General features: G+C 37.7%; 1 protein-coding gene across 1 annotated transcript in view; it reads right to left on the reverse strand.

Annotated features, from left to right (window-relative positions):
• Positions 1-6,993: 6,993 nt before the first annotated feature.
• Positions 6,994-18,268, reverse strand: part of Abca6 (ATP binding cassette subfamily A member 6) — a 52,535-nt gene continuing 41,260 nt past the window's right edge. Inside the window, exons 30-40 of the mRNA XM_090350193.1 lie at positions 17,943-18,063; positions 16,899-17,016; positions 15,717-15,808; positions 15,158-15,324; positions 14,446-14,521; positions 14,275-14,369; positions 11,715-11,834; positions 11,023-11,163; positions 9,864-9,943; positions 8,600-8,655; positions 6,994-8,464 (exon numbers count right to left, since the gene is read on the reverse strand). Coding sequence (XP_090206319.1) covers positions 8,363-8,464; positions 8,600-8,655; positions 9,864-9,943; positions 11,023-11,163; positions 11,715-11,834; positions 14,275-14,369; positions 14,446-14,521; positions 15,158-15,324; positions 15,717-15,808; positions 16,899-17,016; positions 17,943-18,063 — 1,168 coding nt within the window. The 3' untranslated portion in view covers positions 6,994-8,362. The remainder of the gene's footprint in view (positions 8,465-8,599; positions 8,656-9,863; positions 9,944-11,022; positions 11,164-11,714; positions 11,835-14,274; positions 14,370-14,445; positions 14,522-15,157; positions 15,325-15,716; positions 15,809-16,898; positions 17,017-17,942; positions 18,064-18,268) is intronic.

An 18,268-nucleotide genomic window follows, 5' to 3' on the forward strand; every position in this document is an offset into this window, starting at 1 on the left:
TCTTGGTAAAAGAAATGAGAAAAAATCTTTGGGAGATGTCATCCCCCTGCAATCCCAAAGCCTACAGGCTTGTTATTTCTACAATAAGTTTAAGGAAACAAACTACTTTCTCTGGAGGTATTTACTAAATTTTTAATATGTCTTGATTTCCAGTGTTACTAACCAATTTTAGCAAGTCATAACTATCATCTGTGTGTGTGTGTGTGTGTGTGTGTGTGTGTGTGTGTGTGTGTGTGTGTGTGTGTGCAGCCCCTGAGTAACTGGAAGTATAGGTGAGCTCTACTATGCCAATCTTTCCATAAGCATACTTTTTTTTTTTTTTACTGTAATGCATCTATTTTCTCCACCTGTGTATTTGTGGTTGTTGTTGTTGTTATTCAGTCATCTACTCTTCTTTTTGGTCTTGTCTGAAAGTGTCTTACTTTTTTTTTTTTTAACCATCCTTGAACTCTGGGCCTGGGTATTGTCCTTGAGCTTCTTTTGCTCAAGGCTTGCCCTGTACCACTGAAGCCACACCACCAGGTCCAGCTTTTTCTGAGTAGTTTGTTGGAAATAAAGAGTTTCATGAACTTTCCTGCCTGGACTGGCTTCTAACCATGCTTCCCCAGATTTCAGCCCTGAGTAGCAAGAGCCACCAGAGCCTAGTTTCTTACACACTTTTTAAAACAACATTTCATTGCCTTGTCTCACATTACTTTTTTTTTCCCAGTCCTGGGCTTGAGCTCAGGGCCGGAACACTGTCCTTGGACTTTCTCAAGGCTAGAGCTCTACCACTTGAGCCTCAGCACCACTTCTGGCTTTTTTCTATGTATGTGGTACCGAGGAATCGAACCCGGGTCTTCATGCATGCTAGGCAAGCACTTTAACCACTAGGCCAAACTCTCAGCCCCTCACATTACTTTTTACTGAAAATAACAGAGCTTGTATAACCTTGGCACTGATTTATTTTGTTTGTCTTACTACAATATTTTAGGGTTCTTCTTTAACCACAATATATGAAATTCATTACTATACCTTCAGGGCTAAGTGTTATTTGGGGTTTTGTCCTGCAGGATACTTTGTGATCACTGGAAAGAGACTGAGACCTTTTTTAAAACTCTGAAATGTTTTCAGCTAATACTTCTGTTAAATATTGCTTTCCTTCTAATCTTCCTTCCCCCCCTCGGAAGTTTATGGGATAATGGCCATATTGTACAAGTATCCTTTGCTTGTGTGCCATTAAGAGATGTGAAAATTTCCCCACTACATGTCACATAGAAGCAATCTTTCTGATTATTTTTCATAATTTCCCTCATTGCTTTTTTTTTTTTTAGCAGTATCTGGTTTGCTTTGAGCAAACATAATACTCCTAATTATGTGGCCTCAGCTTTTTCCTCCACTCATCTCTTGTTCGGCTCATGGTCCCATCTTCAAGTTCAGCCTTTCCTTAGGCAGGATTTTTTTTTTTAAAGCGAATGCCCCCATGTTCATATTTGCCTCTCTTTTCTCTCCTAGAATTAACCCCAGCCTTGAAATTCCTTTCCCTGGCTGACATATTTACTGTCCTAGTTCCTACATGACCTTCAAATTTCAGCTCTGACCTCTACTTATCCCAAAGTCCTTCCTTGTACTGTCCTCATATAGCTTCCAGGTCATTTCTTGCCATACATCCCACTTGATTTCAAGCCATACTTATTTCTCATCCATCATATTCTGCAATCAGTCAATGATGAAGTGCTCCTAAACTCCTCGTGGAGCCTGAAACACGAAAGATACTCAACATACATGTTTTAGGTTATAACTGTAATGATATGGACTGCAGAAAGAAAAGAAAAAAAATCATTTATTTTTTTCTTTGAGAACTACATAGTAAGCTTACGTGGTAGCCAAATGAGTTGTCTTGGACAAGAGTTTTGTTGTTTTTCTTTTGTTGTAGTGACTTTTGGAAAGGGACGTGAGAAAGGAAATGATGAAAACACAAGACTAACCAAACAACAGATGCTATTTTTCCTGGAAGGGATGAGGATAAGAAGGGCTTAAATCAGAAAGAGAATTATAGCCTTGAGAAGGAGAAAGGATAGTTTTGCTCTTCCACAAGGGATAATAGTGCCAGTGGGAGCTTGCAAAGTTTAAATGGAGTGATTTAAAGCAAAGATTTTACTTCTAAATGTATATGAGTGAAATAAGAAGTTAAACTTTAAGAGTAGCCTAGCAACATGTGTGCTAAATAGCTGAGGACAGTGTTAAGACTCTACCACAAGCATCGAGGAAAACAAGAAACGAAGGATTTCCTTAGTCAGGTGCGAAACTCTCAAGTCTTGCTGATGTGCTGAATGCTGCTTACAGCAGAAGGAAATTTTATGAGGTTTGTTTCAGAATTGATGGCTCAAAGTCTCATATTTTGAAAAGTCATTTGTCATTCTTGGTTGAAATCCTTAATGGAGTAGAATCATTAAGGCATCAATAGCTATTGAAGCCCATAACAAAGGCTTACTTGTTAAGAAAATGATTCAAATGAGCAAAGGAAACATATAAGCTGATGTAAACTCAACTCACCAAAATCAACACAAATGGTAGTTCAAAAACAAAATCATAAATTTGAATTTCCTGTTCTTCATTATTTGTTACTAAGCGTAATTTTCCAATGCAAGATTTTACATTTTACTCTATTCACTAACTTTGAATTTATATAGAAACAACTTGTTGAATTTGTGCTTTTTTTTGTCCACTGGAGTTTGAAATTAAGGCAATATACTTGCTCCGATAGTGTTTTAACACCTTTTTGGATTTGTCATTTTTCTCTTAGGGTCTCCCATTTTTGCCTGTGTTTCCCTGGAGAGTAATCCTCTTATTCACATGTCCTTCATAGGGGGATGACAGTTACACTGAGCTCACTAGAGTGGAATTACACAACATTTTTGCCCATGCTGACCTGAAGCTTTTTTCTTCCTGATGTCTACTTTTTGAGTAGCGGAGAACACAAGTGGGAGCCACTGTCCAGGCCTCTCTACCAGTTCACTCTTATTCTTGCCATACTAAGATAGAGGCTCCCACAGCATCACCATTGGTTACAATTACCTCATTCCCAAGCTATAGTTAGGAGTTATGGAGACCACATGCAGCTTATTGGGACTGGAAGAAGTAAATGCAGCTGCCATTGAACATTTCCTCACGTGAGCCCATATATAAAATGTGGCTGTGTTACAATGGAATGCAAGCCCTGTACAGAATGCTAACATGAAAAGACTGGCCTGTTCCAGCTCCTCCTTCTTTCAGGCCAGGAAATGCATGCTTTACTTACTCTGCAGAGCTCCAGACAAATAACCATCTGTACCATGCGTTACTTTGATGTTTCGATGAGTCTAAAAGGTTAAATTTATGTAATAATTTTATTCTTCATAGACATTTTTTACTAATTATTAATATCTGACAGCAAGATCCTCAGCCTTTTTATAAACACTCAATGGGAACTTCAACATCAAATAAACATATTCTACAAGCAGTTTTGCAAGTTGTGTAGTATAATTATTATCTAACTCTAGAAGCTGAGGAGTAAGTAGTGCTAGTTACCTTTTTATTTTTTATTTGCACCAAAATAACATAGCTATTTCTGTTATTAACTTATAGTGACAAATACTTTCTCAACAAAAACATAAATGAATGGATAAGATATAACACAAAGAGAAGTAAGCCAGACTCAAAGGAACATAGGCCCAAGAGTCCCCCTCATTTGTCATAATCAGTAGAAACCTTGGGTTCTCCTAGCAGAGATTTACAATAGAACAAAATCTAGAGACATAAGGCCAAATAGTATGAACACTAAATGTAAGGACCTCCAGGATAAGGAAACAAAAGCCATATAATGAGTGATTGTTGTCCTTAATGTACTATGTTATCTCTCATCTCTTTTGCTATCCCTTGGTTATCTCATATTTTTACAATATTTCATCTTGTTATCTGATATATTTTATATGTGCTTAATTGGTTATTTGAAATTGGATAGGGAAGGGGGGAATCAAGATGAGCGGGGGAGGGAGGGAGAGAAATGGGGACCATGTCGTGAGAAAGGGTATCAATGTTTGTGAAGTAATGCACCTTCTATCTGGTGAATATAATGTAACCCTTCTATTAATTACAATAAAAAAATGTTTCGGGCTGGGAGTTTGGCCTAGTGGTAGAGTGCCTGTCTAGCATGCATGAAGACCCAGGTTCGATTCCTCGGTACCACATACATAGAAAAAGTCTAGAAGTGGTGCTGTAGCTCAAGTGGCAGAGTGGTAGCCTAGAGAAAAGCCCAAGGACAATGCTCAGGCCCTGAGCTCAAGCCCAGGACTGGCAAAAAAAAATGTTTCTTTTGATTATGTTCTAAAAACTAAGTTCCCTTCTTGAACACTTGTTTGTTAAACATGTCATTTGAAATATGATGTAAAAATCAATGTTAATGAATTCTTTAATAAAAAATGTTTCAATAGAAAGATATAACACAAAGACAGGTCAAATTCAAGTGAAAAATAAATATCTAGATGCTGGAAATAAAACAAGAAAATAAAGCTTATGTGGTAGTTTATGCCTAGAACCCCAGCTACTCAGATAATAATGATGGAGAAGATTAAGCTTTCAAGCCAGGCTCCATCCCAATGTGTACTGGCACACATTTATAATCCCAGCTACGTATAAGGCATAGCTAGGAGAACTGAAGTCAGGGGACTTGACTGAGTAAAGATGAGGACCCAGGAATTAACTTCAGAAATTCACTAGTTTGTCATTAGTCCTAGATTGAGATATGAATTTAACTTTTTGAGACTCCATAATATTAGTTAGGGGCTAGTCATTTATGCCTATAATCCTAACTATGTGTGAGGCTGAGATTGGAAAGGATCGTGGCTCTAGGCCATTCAGGACAAAAAAAGTCTACAACACTGATCTTAATGAGAAGTTGACTATAGTGAGTATACCTGTCATTTCAGGCAGGAACCCTCAAATTGGTGGATCACATCAGGCATGATTTGTGTTGGTGCCCCAAAAGTTTTGAATTGCACAGGCCACAAATGGCTCATACCTATAATCCTACTCATGAAGCTGAGATCTGAGAATTGAAGGCTGAAGCAAAAGCCAGAACCAGGAGTGGTTCAAAGGAAACATATGCCATGAGTTTAAAAAAATAATAAGCCAAGCAAGAATATATGAGTTCAAGCCTCATTACCACCTCCCTCCAAACATTTTTTGAATGTTGGAACAGCTTAGATTTCAAAACTGAAATTTCTGAAAATTTAGAATCAGTTTGTTTCAATCTGTGTTAAAAGTATGCTCAATGCTGTCAGAAAAAAACGACATCGACCCATTTGTTAGGAAATGGAAAGACTTAGAAAAAATCATATTAAGTGAAGTAAGCCAGACTCAAAGGAACATAGGCTCAATGGTTTCCCTCATTTGTCATAATCAGTAGAAACCTTGGGCTCTACTAGCAGAGATCTGCAATAGAGCAAAACCTTGATACATAAGGCCATATAGTATGAAGCTAATTGAAAGGACCTCCAGGATATTGAAACAAAAGCCATATAACGAATGACTGTTGTCCTTAATGTACTATGTTATCTCTCATCTCCTTTGCTGTCCCTTGGTTATCTCATATTGTTACAGTATCTCACTTTGTTATCTGATATATTGAATTTATTTGTATTTGGTTATTTGAAATTTGATAGGGAAGGGGGGAAAACCAAGACGGGTGGGGGGGTGGGTAATAGGTACCAAGACATGTGAAAGGGTATCAATGTATGTGAATTAATGCACCTCCTATCTGGCAAATATCATGTAACCCTTTTATTAATTACAATAAAAATATATAAAAAAGTGTGCTCAATTTGTATATCTACACTTTTTTGAATACTGGATTTCTAACCTGAATTTTTTTTATGTTTTATTTTTTATTTTATCTTATATTTTGGAGCTCAGAATGTTAAAATACAAGTGTATATCTTACATTTTCTTGCAAGAAGGAAGATAAATACTTAAATTCTAATAACAGGCAATTTTTCCTGGTTCATCTTTGCTATTATTTTATCATTTACAATAAATGGCTCAATAACAGTGAAATACAATTTTTGGCTATCATGTTGCAGTTTTCTTCTGTTGTTCAGTAAGCATTGTGTTGCATACAAGTTATATAACTTACCCGCTAGGGTCTCTCGCACTAGGTAGAGATCTTGATTGATCACTACTTATGTGCCCCTCTAAGCCTTCTGGTGATTTGCTTATTTCTAGTAAATGAAAGCAAATCTCTCCAGACCCTGAGACAAAATTTAAATCCATATTTTGCCTCTTGCTGCACTATCTTGTCTCCAACTGATCTTATGTCACCACAACAAACTGTCTTTCTATTACAGTCAAAGTGATTACACACATTTAATTGCATTAAGAGCATTGTGATTAAATTTATACTCTTTTTGGCTCATTTCCAGTTTTGGCAGATTGTAGTGAAACCTGAGAGATTTACACATAATTCACTTTTGGCCAAATGTTTATATGGGGTCCTTTTAGCTTTGTTCTTTAAACTTTACAAATACCAACATATTTTGTTATAGTGCCATCATATTAAAATAATGTAGGAAACTGGGCACCCATGTAACTTTAACTAGCTTCTAACCTGAAAATTTTTTTTTGCCAGTCCTGGGCTTGGGCTCAGGGCCTAAGCACTATCCCTGGATTTTCTCAAGGCGAGACCTCTACCAGTTGAGCCTCAGCACTACTTCTGGCTTTTTGCTACGTATGTGGTACCAAGGAATCGAACCCCGGTCTTTGTGCATGTTAGGCACTCTACCACTAAGCCAAACTCCCGGCCCCTAACCTGAAATTTTTAAAAATGCAGATTTAATTTGTTCAAATTGTGTTTGAATTGTGTATCTATAATAAACCATTAAAATATTTAATTATAGGAAAAGCTTATTAAATGGATCAGAAGAAGACTAAAGCACAAGTAATAAATGAACAGAAAAGACATTAAATAAATATATTAAATAAAAGAAAACCCAAACATTTAATGCAGCAACCTTACAAGAAGATTGAAAGTACATATATTCCTTGGTGAACATAAAAAGGGTTGGGAGGAAACTTTGGTTTTGTTTGGTTGTTTTTATGTTTGGGTTCTTCTGGTGCCCACACTGGGGACCTTGTGCTGTCCCCTAGTTTTTCCATAAAGGCTGCACTCTATCATTTGGAGTATAGTTCTGCTTCTGGCTTTTTTTTTTGCCAGTCCTGGGCTTCAGCTCAGGGCTTGAGCACTGTCCTTGGACTTTCTCAAGGCTAGAGCTCTACCACTTGAGCCTCAGCACCACTTCCAGCTTTTTTCTATGTATGTGGTACCGAGGAATCAAACTCAGGTCTTCATGCATGCTAGGCAAGCACTCTACCACTAGGCCAAACTCCTGGCCCCTGCTTCTGGCTTTTTGCTAGTTAATTGAAGATAGGAATCTCTGGTGTTTGTCTGCCTGGGCTGGCTGTGAACCTTAATCCTCAGACCTCAGCCTCCTGAGAAACTAAGATACAGGTGTGAACCAACAACAACTTGCTCATAAAACTTATTTTTTCAGTTATGAAGCATATTAAAAAATGGAGAAGGAATCTTTTTGTAAAGTTGCTGGTAATACTCAGAATGAAACAGGTCATTTTTAAGGGGAAAAAAGTCAACTGGTCATAACAAAGGACATGTGTATACAGCATTCACACGTGGAAACACACAACTATCAGGGGTATAATCTTAAAATAGTTATAAGGACACAGAAAATCACTGTGAGGAGATGACAAGCATCTAAGAACTTAAGATCAGTATTCAAAACTTTTTAATCACAACAAACATTACTGTGACTTCCCTTGTTTCCCAAAGATTTATTTGCCCTTCTTTTCCAAGGGATGTGCTTATGCATTAGTGAGTCTGAGGGCCTCGTGAGACCTGCGGATGTCAACACAATTGTCTGACAAACTCTCAGGAAGAGAATCTTGAGTTATACTTGTATATCAAAGAAAACCTTTATATTCAACTATATGAAGTACTTGCATAGCTTCTACCTTGTGTATTTCAGCAGATGACTCACTTTGGTTAAGTGATTAAAAACAATGGCATTCCAAAAAAGGGTCTAAACTGGTTGTTTTGTTTTCATAATGGCTCTTTGGGTGATTTGACTAGTATTTGGTATTGCCTTTACCTCAGACTTCCTATCACTTCTAAATCTGAGTGGAAGGATCACTTTTGAATATATTCTTTTTGTGAATAAACTTAAAATATATGCTTGATATTAATGTTAAATGATCTTTTTAATTATGTATACTTCTAAGTTATATAAATGTAAGTTTATAGGACAGGAACAAAAAAATGGTTTGGCTTGAGGTTTTAAAGTTCATCGGAATAAGAAAGGAGTTTCCATCTCATGGTTGTATCAACTTCTTCCTCAACATTTTCCAGCTCTTGCTCCTTAGAAAGCTCTAAGAATACCTAATAGGAGGGAAAGAAATGGGGAAAGGATTACCAGGACTTCGGATGTCTTTCAAATAAACAGGAAAAAAAATGTACCAGTTGCCTTCAGGTAAAATGTACAAGAATGATATAAAGTCAAATAAGCTGACTTACCTTTTCCAGTGTGCTCTGAGAGAGGCTGTATGCTTCCAAGTTAAAATTACGTTTCACTGGGGGAAAAAAAGAATAAGTATATATGCTCATAATTCACTATCAAGAATTTTTCAGTCGTATAAACTAAGAATGTGAATCAATATAAACAGAGGTTAAATTTAATAAAAAGACAAATGCTGGTCAATCAGAAGAATAAAATAATGACTGTCATAGATAAGTAGTATAAATGTATATTAAATTCACATTACATTAGAATTTTCTCATACTATATTTTAATGATGTGCTATGTTTCATGGTATGTGTCTTGGGGAGATATATTTGTTCCTGGAGGAACTATGATTTTAATATTCTTACATATGAGGAAATTTTCAATCCCATTTCATGTTCTTTCTTATTACTTTCTGCAGATTCATGGGTTCCAGTTTTGATACGAGTTAGTTTTTTTTTTTTAAGCAGCCAGTAGAGAAGTGTGGCCTACAGAACTTGAAAATAGCAGAATAAGCTGATAAATCAAAGCCTGTATGACAACTAAATGGAAGTAAAGAGTTATGAAAGAGTGACAAAATAAGTATGGGACAGAAAATCTTTGGCATTACATTCTTACAGGAAATAAAAAGGAGACCATCAGTCAAAAACCCATTTAATTCTCAGTAACCCAAGGCCAAGTTCTGTTAGGAATGACAGCCAAGAAGCTGAGGTGGGCAGAAGTGCTATTTCCTATGGTATGTCGATGTTATATACTCTTTCTCTGCTGTATTTCTCTCCAACAAACTTTTCTATCAACTTTATTTATCTTGCCTGAATTTTTCTCTTGCCAGACAAGGACCAAGCTTGTTTAGTTGCCCTAAATTTTCTGGTAACATATTTGTTATATTGGCTGGGAAGTTAGAGATTAAGAATATGTTCTATAGCTGGGTGCTGGTGGCTCACGCCTGTAATCCTGGCTACTAAGGAGGCTGAAATCTGAGGATCACAGTTCAAAGCCAGCCTGAGCATGAAAGACTGTGAGACTTATCTCCAAATAACCTCTAGAAAACCAGAAATGGCTATAAGGCTCAAAGGAGTAAGGTGGTAGCCTTGAGCTGAAGAGCTCAGGGACAGTGCCCACGCCCAGAGTTCAAGACCCACAACTGAAAAGAGAGAAAAAAAATCATGTCTTGTATGGCTTAGTTTTAAAATACATTAGGCAGTAATCTCCCATTAAATTATTTATCCAAGTACACCCTGATACCTCAAAAGTTTTGTTTGAAATAGTCATTCTTACCTGCTTCTAATTGGTGAAAGGCCTGGGATAGAGGGTAAATATCTGCTTTGGGCAGCTTATAGGTCAATAAGCAGGAGTATCTAGAAACAGAAGCATGTTATACTCAACTCTGCATCTCTTGGGGTAAAGATGAGCATCAAAATAAATGTGACAATACCAACAACTGCCTTTTTGAAATAAAATTTGATGCAAACTAACGTACGGCTTAAATATGAGATCAAATTTTTACCAATGGAAAATGTTTTATATGATATTTGGTAACTGGTTATCTCAGACATTTCTAGCAATGATCTAGCATTAACACTTGTAACTTCAGCTTGTACAAACCATTAACTTATTGAAAACTGATATTGTGTACTATTCTCTTTGAATAATTCAAATCTGATTAGTTCTAATTAGTTCAGAGTGAACTAACTTCAAAGAAAAATACAGTCTTTACAGAAGAAAGCTAAGCTGTGAAGAGAGATATGAAGTAAGGAAGATGGGACAATACAGTAGAGGAAGAATGTTGAAGACTTAATAGATTTCTCTGGCTCTAAGAACCAGCAGTACTGATTTATCTAGTTTTCCTGTGCTAATTTTCTGCCTGTACAAATTCATGTTCCATTCTTATATCAATCTAATGCACAGCTTGGTTCTTCAGATGACTAATTAGAGTAATCAGAGCTACAAAACTAACTTCTCTTCAGACCAGAATTGTGTTTCATGTCCTGGCATAGACTGTTAGCTAGCTATTAAATTTCTATGGTACTAAAATGGAAATCATAATTTTTATGTCTCAATTTGCTGATGTCCTTCTCCTGCTAAGGAACTGTAAGTTTAGTACCTATTTCCATCTTCTTGCTCTCCCCACAGTAATGCAGACTTATTTAAAGGAACACCCACGTGTGCACACACAGATAGACACACAGTCCTTGCCATACCCCATTTTGAAACTTGTAAATTCCATTTGGAGACCCTTTATCTCAGTTGATGTTTGTTTCCTGTGTTGGTGGGTTAGGGGTGAGATCACAGCCTTTTGGGTAGCTCACAAATTCCTTATAATCTAGAGAAGTCAACAACTCACGTTTTGAAGTCCCTAAGTATTTCTCATAGAGCCAAGGGAAATCACAATGGGATAAAGCACCCTTCTCTCTTCACAGTCGAAAGTTCTTTTTACCTTTCCTGTTGTGCGGCCTGTGGGAAAAGCTTCAGAATCTCTGTGTGGACTAATGGCACTTGAGAAGCCTCCTTCACTTTTACTTCTAGAATGTACTCCTTGCCAAATTTCCTTTTCAGGTGTGGGATGGAGCCAATGCATCTATGGGCAAGATGGAGAACATGAAGGGAAAAAACAAAACAAACAAAAAAAACCACTGTCCTGAACTTTTTTTTTGTGGCAGTACTGAGGTTTTTGTGAACTCAGGATCTTGTACTTGCTATGTAGGCTCTTTAGCATTTGCTTCACAACCCCAGCCCTTTATGCTCTTTTTATTTTTCAAATTGAGCCTTAATTTTTGCCCAGGTGGCCTGGATTGTAATCCTCTCATCTGCCCTTCCTAAACAGTTGGGATGGCCTTGTTACTAAACCTGGTTTTTAACAGGTGGAAAGAAAACCTTGTGAACTTTTTGCCAGGGCTGGCTTTGAACCATCATCCTTCTGATTTCCATCTCTCACAGAGTTAGGATTATTAGTGTGAACCATCACCCTTGACTTGTCCTGTTTTTTGTGCTATTCTTTAATTTCCAAAGAGGTAAGAGAGTATCCATAAAGAAGTCAAAAGAATGGCTCTCAACATTCACTGTGAGTTGCTTTTCCTCCTTAAGGGTGTCATTTTAAGTGTTAACTTGAAGTTCTGGAGGGTCACCTACCTCAGCCTTCCAGAAACCATGATGGCCAGCCGGTCACACAGAGCCTCAGCTTCCGCCAGGTTGTGGGTAGTCAGGAGAACACTCCTTTCTGTGTTTTTAACAGCTATCTGAATGGCTTGCCTGAAGTGAGTTGAGAAATTAATAGCATTTCAAACAAACAAACAAAAGGTGCAGAATGAACATAAAAGAGAGAGAGGTGGATGGGAATTTCATATATAAAATGATTTATGAGAGCAAGGAGTTTGGCCTAGCAGTAGAGTGCTTGCCTAGCATGCATGAAGACCTGGGTTCAATTCCTCAGTACCACATATACATACAAAAAGCCAGAAGTGGTACTGTGGCTCAAGTGATAGAACACTTGAGAAAAGCCCAAGGACAATGCCCAGGCCCTGAGTCCAAGCCCTGGGACTGGCCCAAAAAAAAAAAAAACAAACAAAAAAAACCAACAACAATAAAAAAAAGATTTATGAATCGTATATAGACCTTAATTCAAAGACCACAGGAAAACATGAGGATTAATTTTTTGATAATATAAAAGAGGCTCCAATACTTTTCAGGTGAACAGGTGGCACTGTATTTTTTAAGTTGAATCTTTTGGAGATATTAATTGAAATATGGATGAGATCTAGATGAGAGATGGTTAGTCTTTTTAGTGATAGCTCCTAGAACTAGTGATAGACATAGAAAATTAATAAATTATCTTTTCTGTATTTACATAAACTTCCATGACAAAGATTTTCCTTAAACTGGAAAAAAAATAATACTGAATAGTCACTAGTTCCCAATCGGATTTGAGATGTTATCAATCTAAAGAGTAATTCAAAGAGAAGATTTTTTTAAAATCTGTCAAGTTGGGTAACTCATTTTTGCAAATTAAGCAAAAGGGGGGAAAAAGGAAATTGGGAAGTTAGATCAGTAAGCTGACAATAGAAAGAAGAAGAAAAAGAAGAGGAGGAGGAGGAGGAGGAGGAGGAGGAGGAGGAGTTATAGACATCTCAGTCACAAAAAGGCAAGGTTAAAATCCATTCCAAATTAAAAGGCCTAAAATTCCAGGAAAATAGAATATTTTTCTTTTTCTTTTTAAAGAGTCTTTATTGAAAAAGTGATGAGCAAGGGGGTTATAGTCGTATAAAGTAAGGAGTACATTTGTTTTAAACACTGTTACCCCATCCCTCATTTTCTCCCACTTACTCTTCCCCAATCCCCCAAGTTGTAAGGTAAGGCTCATAGCCAACATAGTGTCAAATGAGTATCAATGTTACATTAGTTCATCCTTCATCCTGCTGTTTCTGGGATTCCCTTTCCCTTCCACAAATCCAATAGTCTTATATACAAGACACAAGTTACAGAAAACTAAGAGAAATGGAAAGAGGAAGAGGAAGAGGAATGTGATAGAGATGAGATCATTGCCTGTTATAATTTTGTATAATATGAATTACTTCAGCTATAGTCTGGATCTTGATATTCCCTAAAGACCCATATGTTAAAATACTTGGTCCCTAGGGTGGTGGCGCTTTTATGAGGTGGGTCCTAGTGAGAGTTCTTCAGGTCACTTTGGGGCAGGTACTCCAAGACTGTGGGACCATGACTAAGTCCTCACTATTTTGTTCTCTGGCTTGTGAAGTGGCCAGTTTTGCTTTTCTGTGTGCTCCTGCTGGGATGTGTTTGCCTTGCCATAGGCCCAACACAATGGCACCACTGATCATGATTTGAATAACCTTTCTTCTTTGTAAGTTGATGGTCTTATTTGTTGTACTGGTAATTGGTGTCATGGTTGTCACTGTGACAAAATATCTGTAAGAATCAACCTAAAAGAAGGAATACTTTATTTTGCCTTATAATTCTGGGGGTTAAAGCCCATGGTCAGATAGCAAAGATATGGAACCAACCCAGATGTCCCTCAGTTGATGAGTGGATCAACAAGATGTGGTATTTATACACAAGGGAATTCTATGCTGCTGTCAGAAAGAATGACATCACCCCATTTGTAAGGAAATGGAAAGAATTAGAAAAAATCATATTAAGTGAAGTAAGCCAGACTCAAAGGAACATAGGCTCAATGGTTTCCCTCATTTGTCATAAGCAGTAGAAATGGTGAGCTCTCCTAGCAGAGATTTACAATAGAACAAAATCTAGATACATAAGGCCATATAGAATGACGCCAAATGAAAGGATATAGAAATAAAAGCCATATAATGAGTGATTGTTGTCCTTAATGCACTATGTTCTCTCTCATCTCTTTTGCTATCCCTTGGTTATCTCATATTGTTACAGTATTTCACCTGGTTATCTGATATATTGGATATATGCATATTTGGTTATTTGAAATCGGATAGGGAAGGGAGGAAAACAAGATGAGGGGCGAGGGGGGGAGGGAAATGGGGACCAAGACATGAGAAAGAGTATCAATGTATGTGAAGTAATGCACCTTCTATCTGGTGAATATAATGCAGCCCTTCTATTAATTACAATAAAGTCCAGTATTCCAAAATCAGTTCGTGAATGCAACTTTTCATCATGTTGATATTCGTGGTACTCTGAGGATTCTAGCAACACTCACCACATCTGCTGCTGCTCTGTTAGATCTGTACCCGTTGAAGGTTCATCCAGAAGCAGGATAGGTGAATCTCCCAGGATGCTCAGCAGAAAACATAGCTGTAATGAAGAAACATGCTCCTGTTTGCTTCCATATGAGGTCAGCCCTGGGACAAGCATCAAGTAGAACACATACCTTTCTTGTGGCTCCAGCAGCCAATTTCTGCACTGAAACATTCAGCTGATCATGCAGCCTGAAAGCATTCACTAATCTGATTAAAAAAAAAAAAAAGAATGCCCAGGATGAGAAAGGAAGGTTGGAAGTATTCCAAATTCTACATCATGATAAAAGAAAAATGACTACTTGTAACATGAGGTATTTTTTCATTTCATAGAAAGGTTTTAAAGAATCTGGTGGCTCACAGCTGTAATTCTAGGCTGAGATCTGAAGATCACTAAACAAAGCCAGCCAGGGCACGAAAATCCATGAGACTCTTATCTCCAACTAACTACCAGAAAACTGGAAGAGCAGCTGTGGCTCCGTGGTGGCATGCACCCACCCAGACCCAGTTCAAACCTCATGATGACAACAGCAAAGGTTTAAAGAGAAGCTTGAATTTTGAATTAGAAACTGAACATGGCTATTGCATTTCCAGATAATCTTTCACTAGAAAACTGAAATAAATGATTATTTCTTCATGATACTATATTGTCTTATTCCTTGTCAACTATTCTAAACAGTCACATTATAAGTCTTCTCCTCAGATCTTGTTTCCATGCTTCGTTGGTCAGTAACACTCTGAAAAGGTGGAGTTCTCTCTCAGCTTGCTATTCATAGGGATGCATCATGGATGCAACCAGCCCCCTGCTTCTGCACACAAAGGGACAACAGAACCTCTCTTCCTTACTGTGAAATGACAATGGCAGCGTCCCTCTTCTTCAGTCCTTTCACAGCGGCATACACCTCCAGATGCTCTTTCATTGTCAGGAGTGGCCACAGCACGTTCTCCTGAGGACAGTATCCTGGGAACCTGACTGTGTCACCTGTCATGGGACTGAATCCTTTCAGTTCCACCTACAAAATGAAAGGCTTTAGAAACATGTTGGACCTTTGCTCCAGCTACACAATTCATGGCAAAACTGACATGTAGTTAGTAAATACCTCAGCTGTTATACCAGAGGCACAGAACAGAAATTTCTTTATATTTATTACAGAAGACAGTGTAATCTACTGATATAGGGTTCCCCTCTTCAACTAGTTTCTGAAAAGATGGGACAAACAAAAGGTACTTGGCATCTGAGGACATCCCAACTCCTCTTACCAAGGTTTACATGCCCAGCAAAATCAATAAAAGAGGAAAAATGTTTATATGGTGATCAAAGGAAGTACAACCATATACAGATACACTCAGCACTTATCGTGAATTTGTACTTGAGAATGGAAGTCATTTGTTTTCTTTTTATTACCTCTCCAGCTGTTGGCATTGTGATCCCGGCAATCATCTTAATGGTAGAAGATTTTCCAGCCCCATTGGGTCCTAGTAACCCCAAAATTTCCCCTAAAAGAAATAAAAATCAGAATCTAATATTACAAGTAAAATGTTGATTAAAATCTAGCTCTTACATGTAATCTGAAGATTTCTTCCCTGTGCCCATTTCAAAGAATGTCATTTTAAATTTATTATGTGTAATGGACTACATGTCACTGAAACATATTTGTAAGTTTCTTGTAATTTAATAAAATACTGGCAGAAGACATACACATTTGAAGACAAGGTATCTGCCCCCAGATTTCTTGCTTCACCTAGAAATGTACCCACGTGCTTTCGCTAGTAGGTGACTCATGTACTGAGTACATAAATAAGTGATTCCTGAACTTCAGAAGTCAGGAACATTTAGTGCAGATCCAACCATCTGCACTAAAATTGCCATGACTTTCCACCTAACTGATATAAACTACCCCCTTTCCAAATTTGTGAATAGTCACCCATGTGTGAGCTTTTCAAAATATTAGCTAAAAATGACACAGGTCCTTGACAACCCATGGCATTCCACCACCTTGGTATAAAAAAAAATCTGTTGTTTTGAAAAAAAAAATCTGTATATAATCTATCCTGCCTTCCTCTTTGGCTTTATCCTTTCCTTTTACAGACACACCCATTGGACTCTTGTTTGAGACTCAAACACTGCGGATGTGTCCCTGTGACCACTCAGATTCCTCTAAGTGCCCCTGATTCTTAGTGCTCATGTAGCTAGCACTTTATCGTCACCCACATCTAGATTTCAACAGCACAACTCAAGAATACCCTATCTAGACCCTGACCAAACAGCTACAGGTCATTCAGGTCATGTCTTGCATAGCTATGTTCAATGACTTACAGAATACTTGATATGTTTTTGTAAGTTGTCATACTTTCTGGATCCCTCCTGGAATGTAAAATATAAGAACGAAACTAGGAAATTGGCCAAATTCCTTCATTATTAGATTCTGAGTCCAAAACAGTTACTGACACACTCAAAAAGAAAACAAGAACTATATGCTGGGGGAAGAAGTGAATGAAGGCTTCAAAAGCAGAATAGGCCTATGGCGTAAATATTCCATGAGCATTTCTGAAAATAAAATTGTATTTAAAAAAATTCACTCCAAACCTTTGTTAACACAGAAAGAGACATTTCTGGTTCCTATTTTCCTCTTTGACTTTGCACAGCATCTTCTCTCCTCGTCTGCATACTCTTTATGTAGACAGCTGGCAATCACGATTGGCTTCTAGAAAAGATGGCAGCAAAATTTTCCTCTAAAATTTTGAACACAGAGATGGCATGGATATCAATCGGAGAAAACAGCATGGTTTCATGGAAGGCAGAACCCTGCAAGAATTGCTCTGCTTAAGCTCTTCAAAGTTTCACCACATTGATGTCAAATAAAAGAACTCAAAATCTTGATCTCTACTCAACATTGTATATCAAATCTCATTTAAATTCTTCAGCTCATGAGGTCTTGTAGAGATTGCAAATTGTAGCTCTCTCTATAAAACCTCAAAAAAAAAAAAAGAAAAGAAAGAAAACCAACATGTGGCATGTCCTTTTAGTTTCTAGGACACTCCCAAAGAAGTGTCTGAGTATTTGTGTGTGTGTGTGTGGGGGGGGTAATGGGGCTTGAACTCCACCAGAGCACTGTCCCTGAGCACTTCAGCTCAAGGCTACCACCCTTCCCTTGAGCCAATTCCCACTTCCCGTTTTCTAGAGGTTAATTGGAGTCTCAGGTCCTTTTGTGCCTGGGCTGGCTTTGAACCTTGATCCTCAGATCTCAACTCTTGAGTAGCTAGGATTACAGGCATGAGCCACTGCCCAGCATGTCTGAGCATTTAAAGACTACAAATGTACCAAACTGCCAAGCTTACATCTGTAATCCAATCTACTAAAGGGGCTGAGATCTGAGGATCCATGGTTCAAAGCTAGATGGATCAGGACAATCCCTGAGTCTTCTTCTCCACCAAATAGGCAGAATTGAAGCTCGGGCTCAAGTGGTAGTGCATTAGCCTGAGTTTGAAACCCAAGATCATCACACAGGCATGTGCACATGTGCACACACACATGCACGGAGCTCCAAACTTAAACCAGTCTATCAAACTCTATTCTGGGAAATTCTTGGGTATTTCCAGTAGCATCTATTTTTACCACTTGCTTTTCTACCTCATCTAAGTTTGAAATTCTCAGGGCAGTTGATGTCCTGATTCTTTCTGCTTGAACATCTTCATCTTCATCTATAGGTTCTTCTGGGTTTGATTGAACTTCTTGGCTTTGAGGAGCAATTCTGTGGAAAAAAAAAAGAAATATGCTGCATGTCAATTTTTAGTTATCAAAAGTATATCAAAAGTCAATGTCTACATGATTTTACCATGTCGTGTCTTTCAATAAATAGCTCCTCATTATGGTTATGTCAATGTTGCTTATGCTTTTGCAAAGAACTCCCATCCTGCTAGCCAGAATCCCTTTCTTGTTGTTTCTATCATTCTTCT

The sequence above is a fragment of the Megascapheus bottae genome, chromosome 17 (genome assembly GCF_031878675.1).
Source record: "Megascapheus bottae isolate mThoBot1 chromosome 17, mThoBot2.hap1, whole genome shotgun sequence".
NCBI lineage: Eukaryota > Metazoa > Chordata > Mammalia > Rodentia > Geomyidae > Megascapheus > Megascapheus bottae.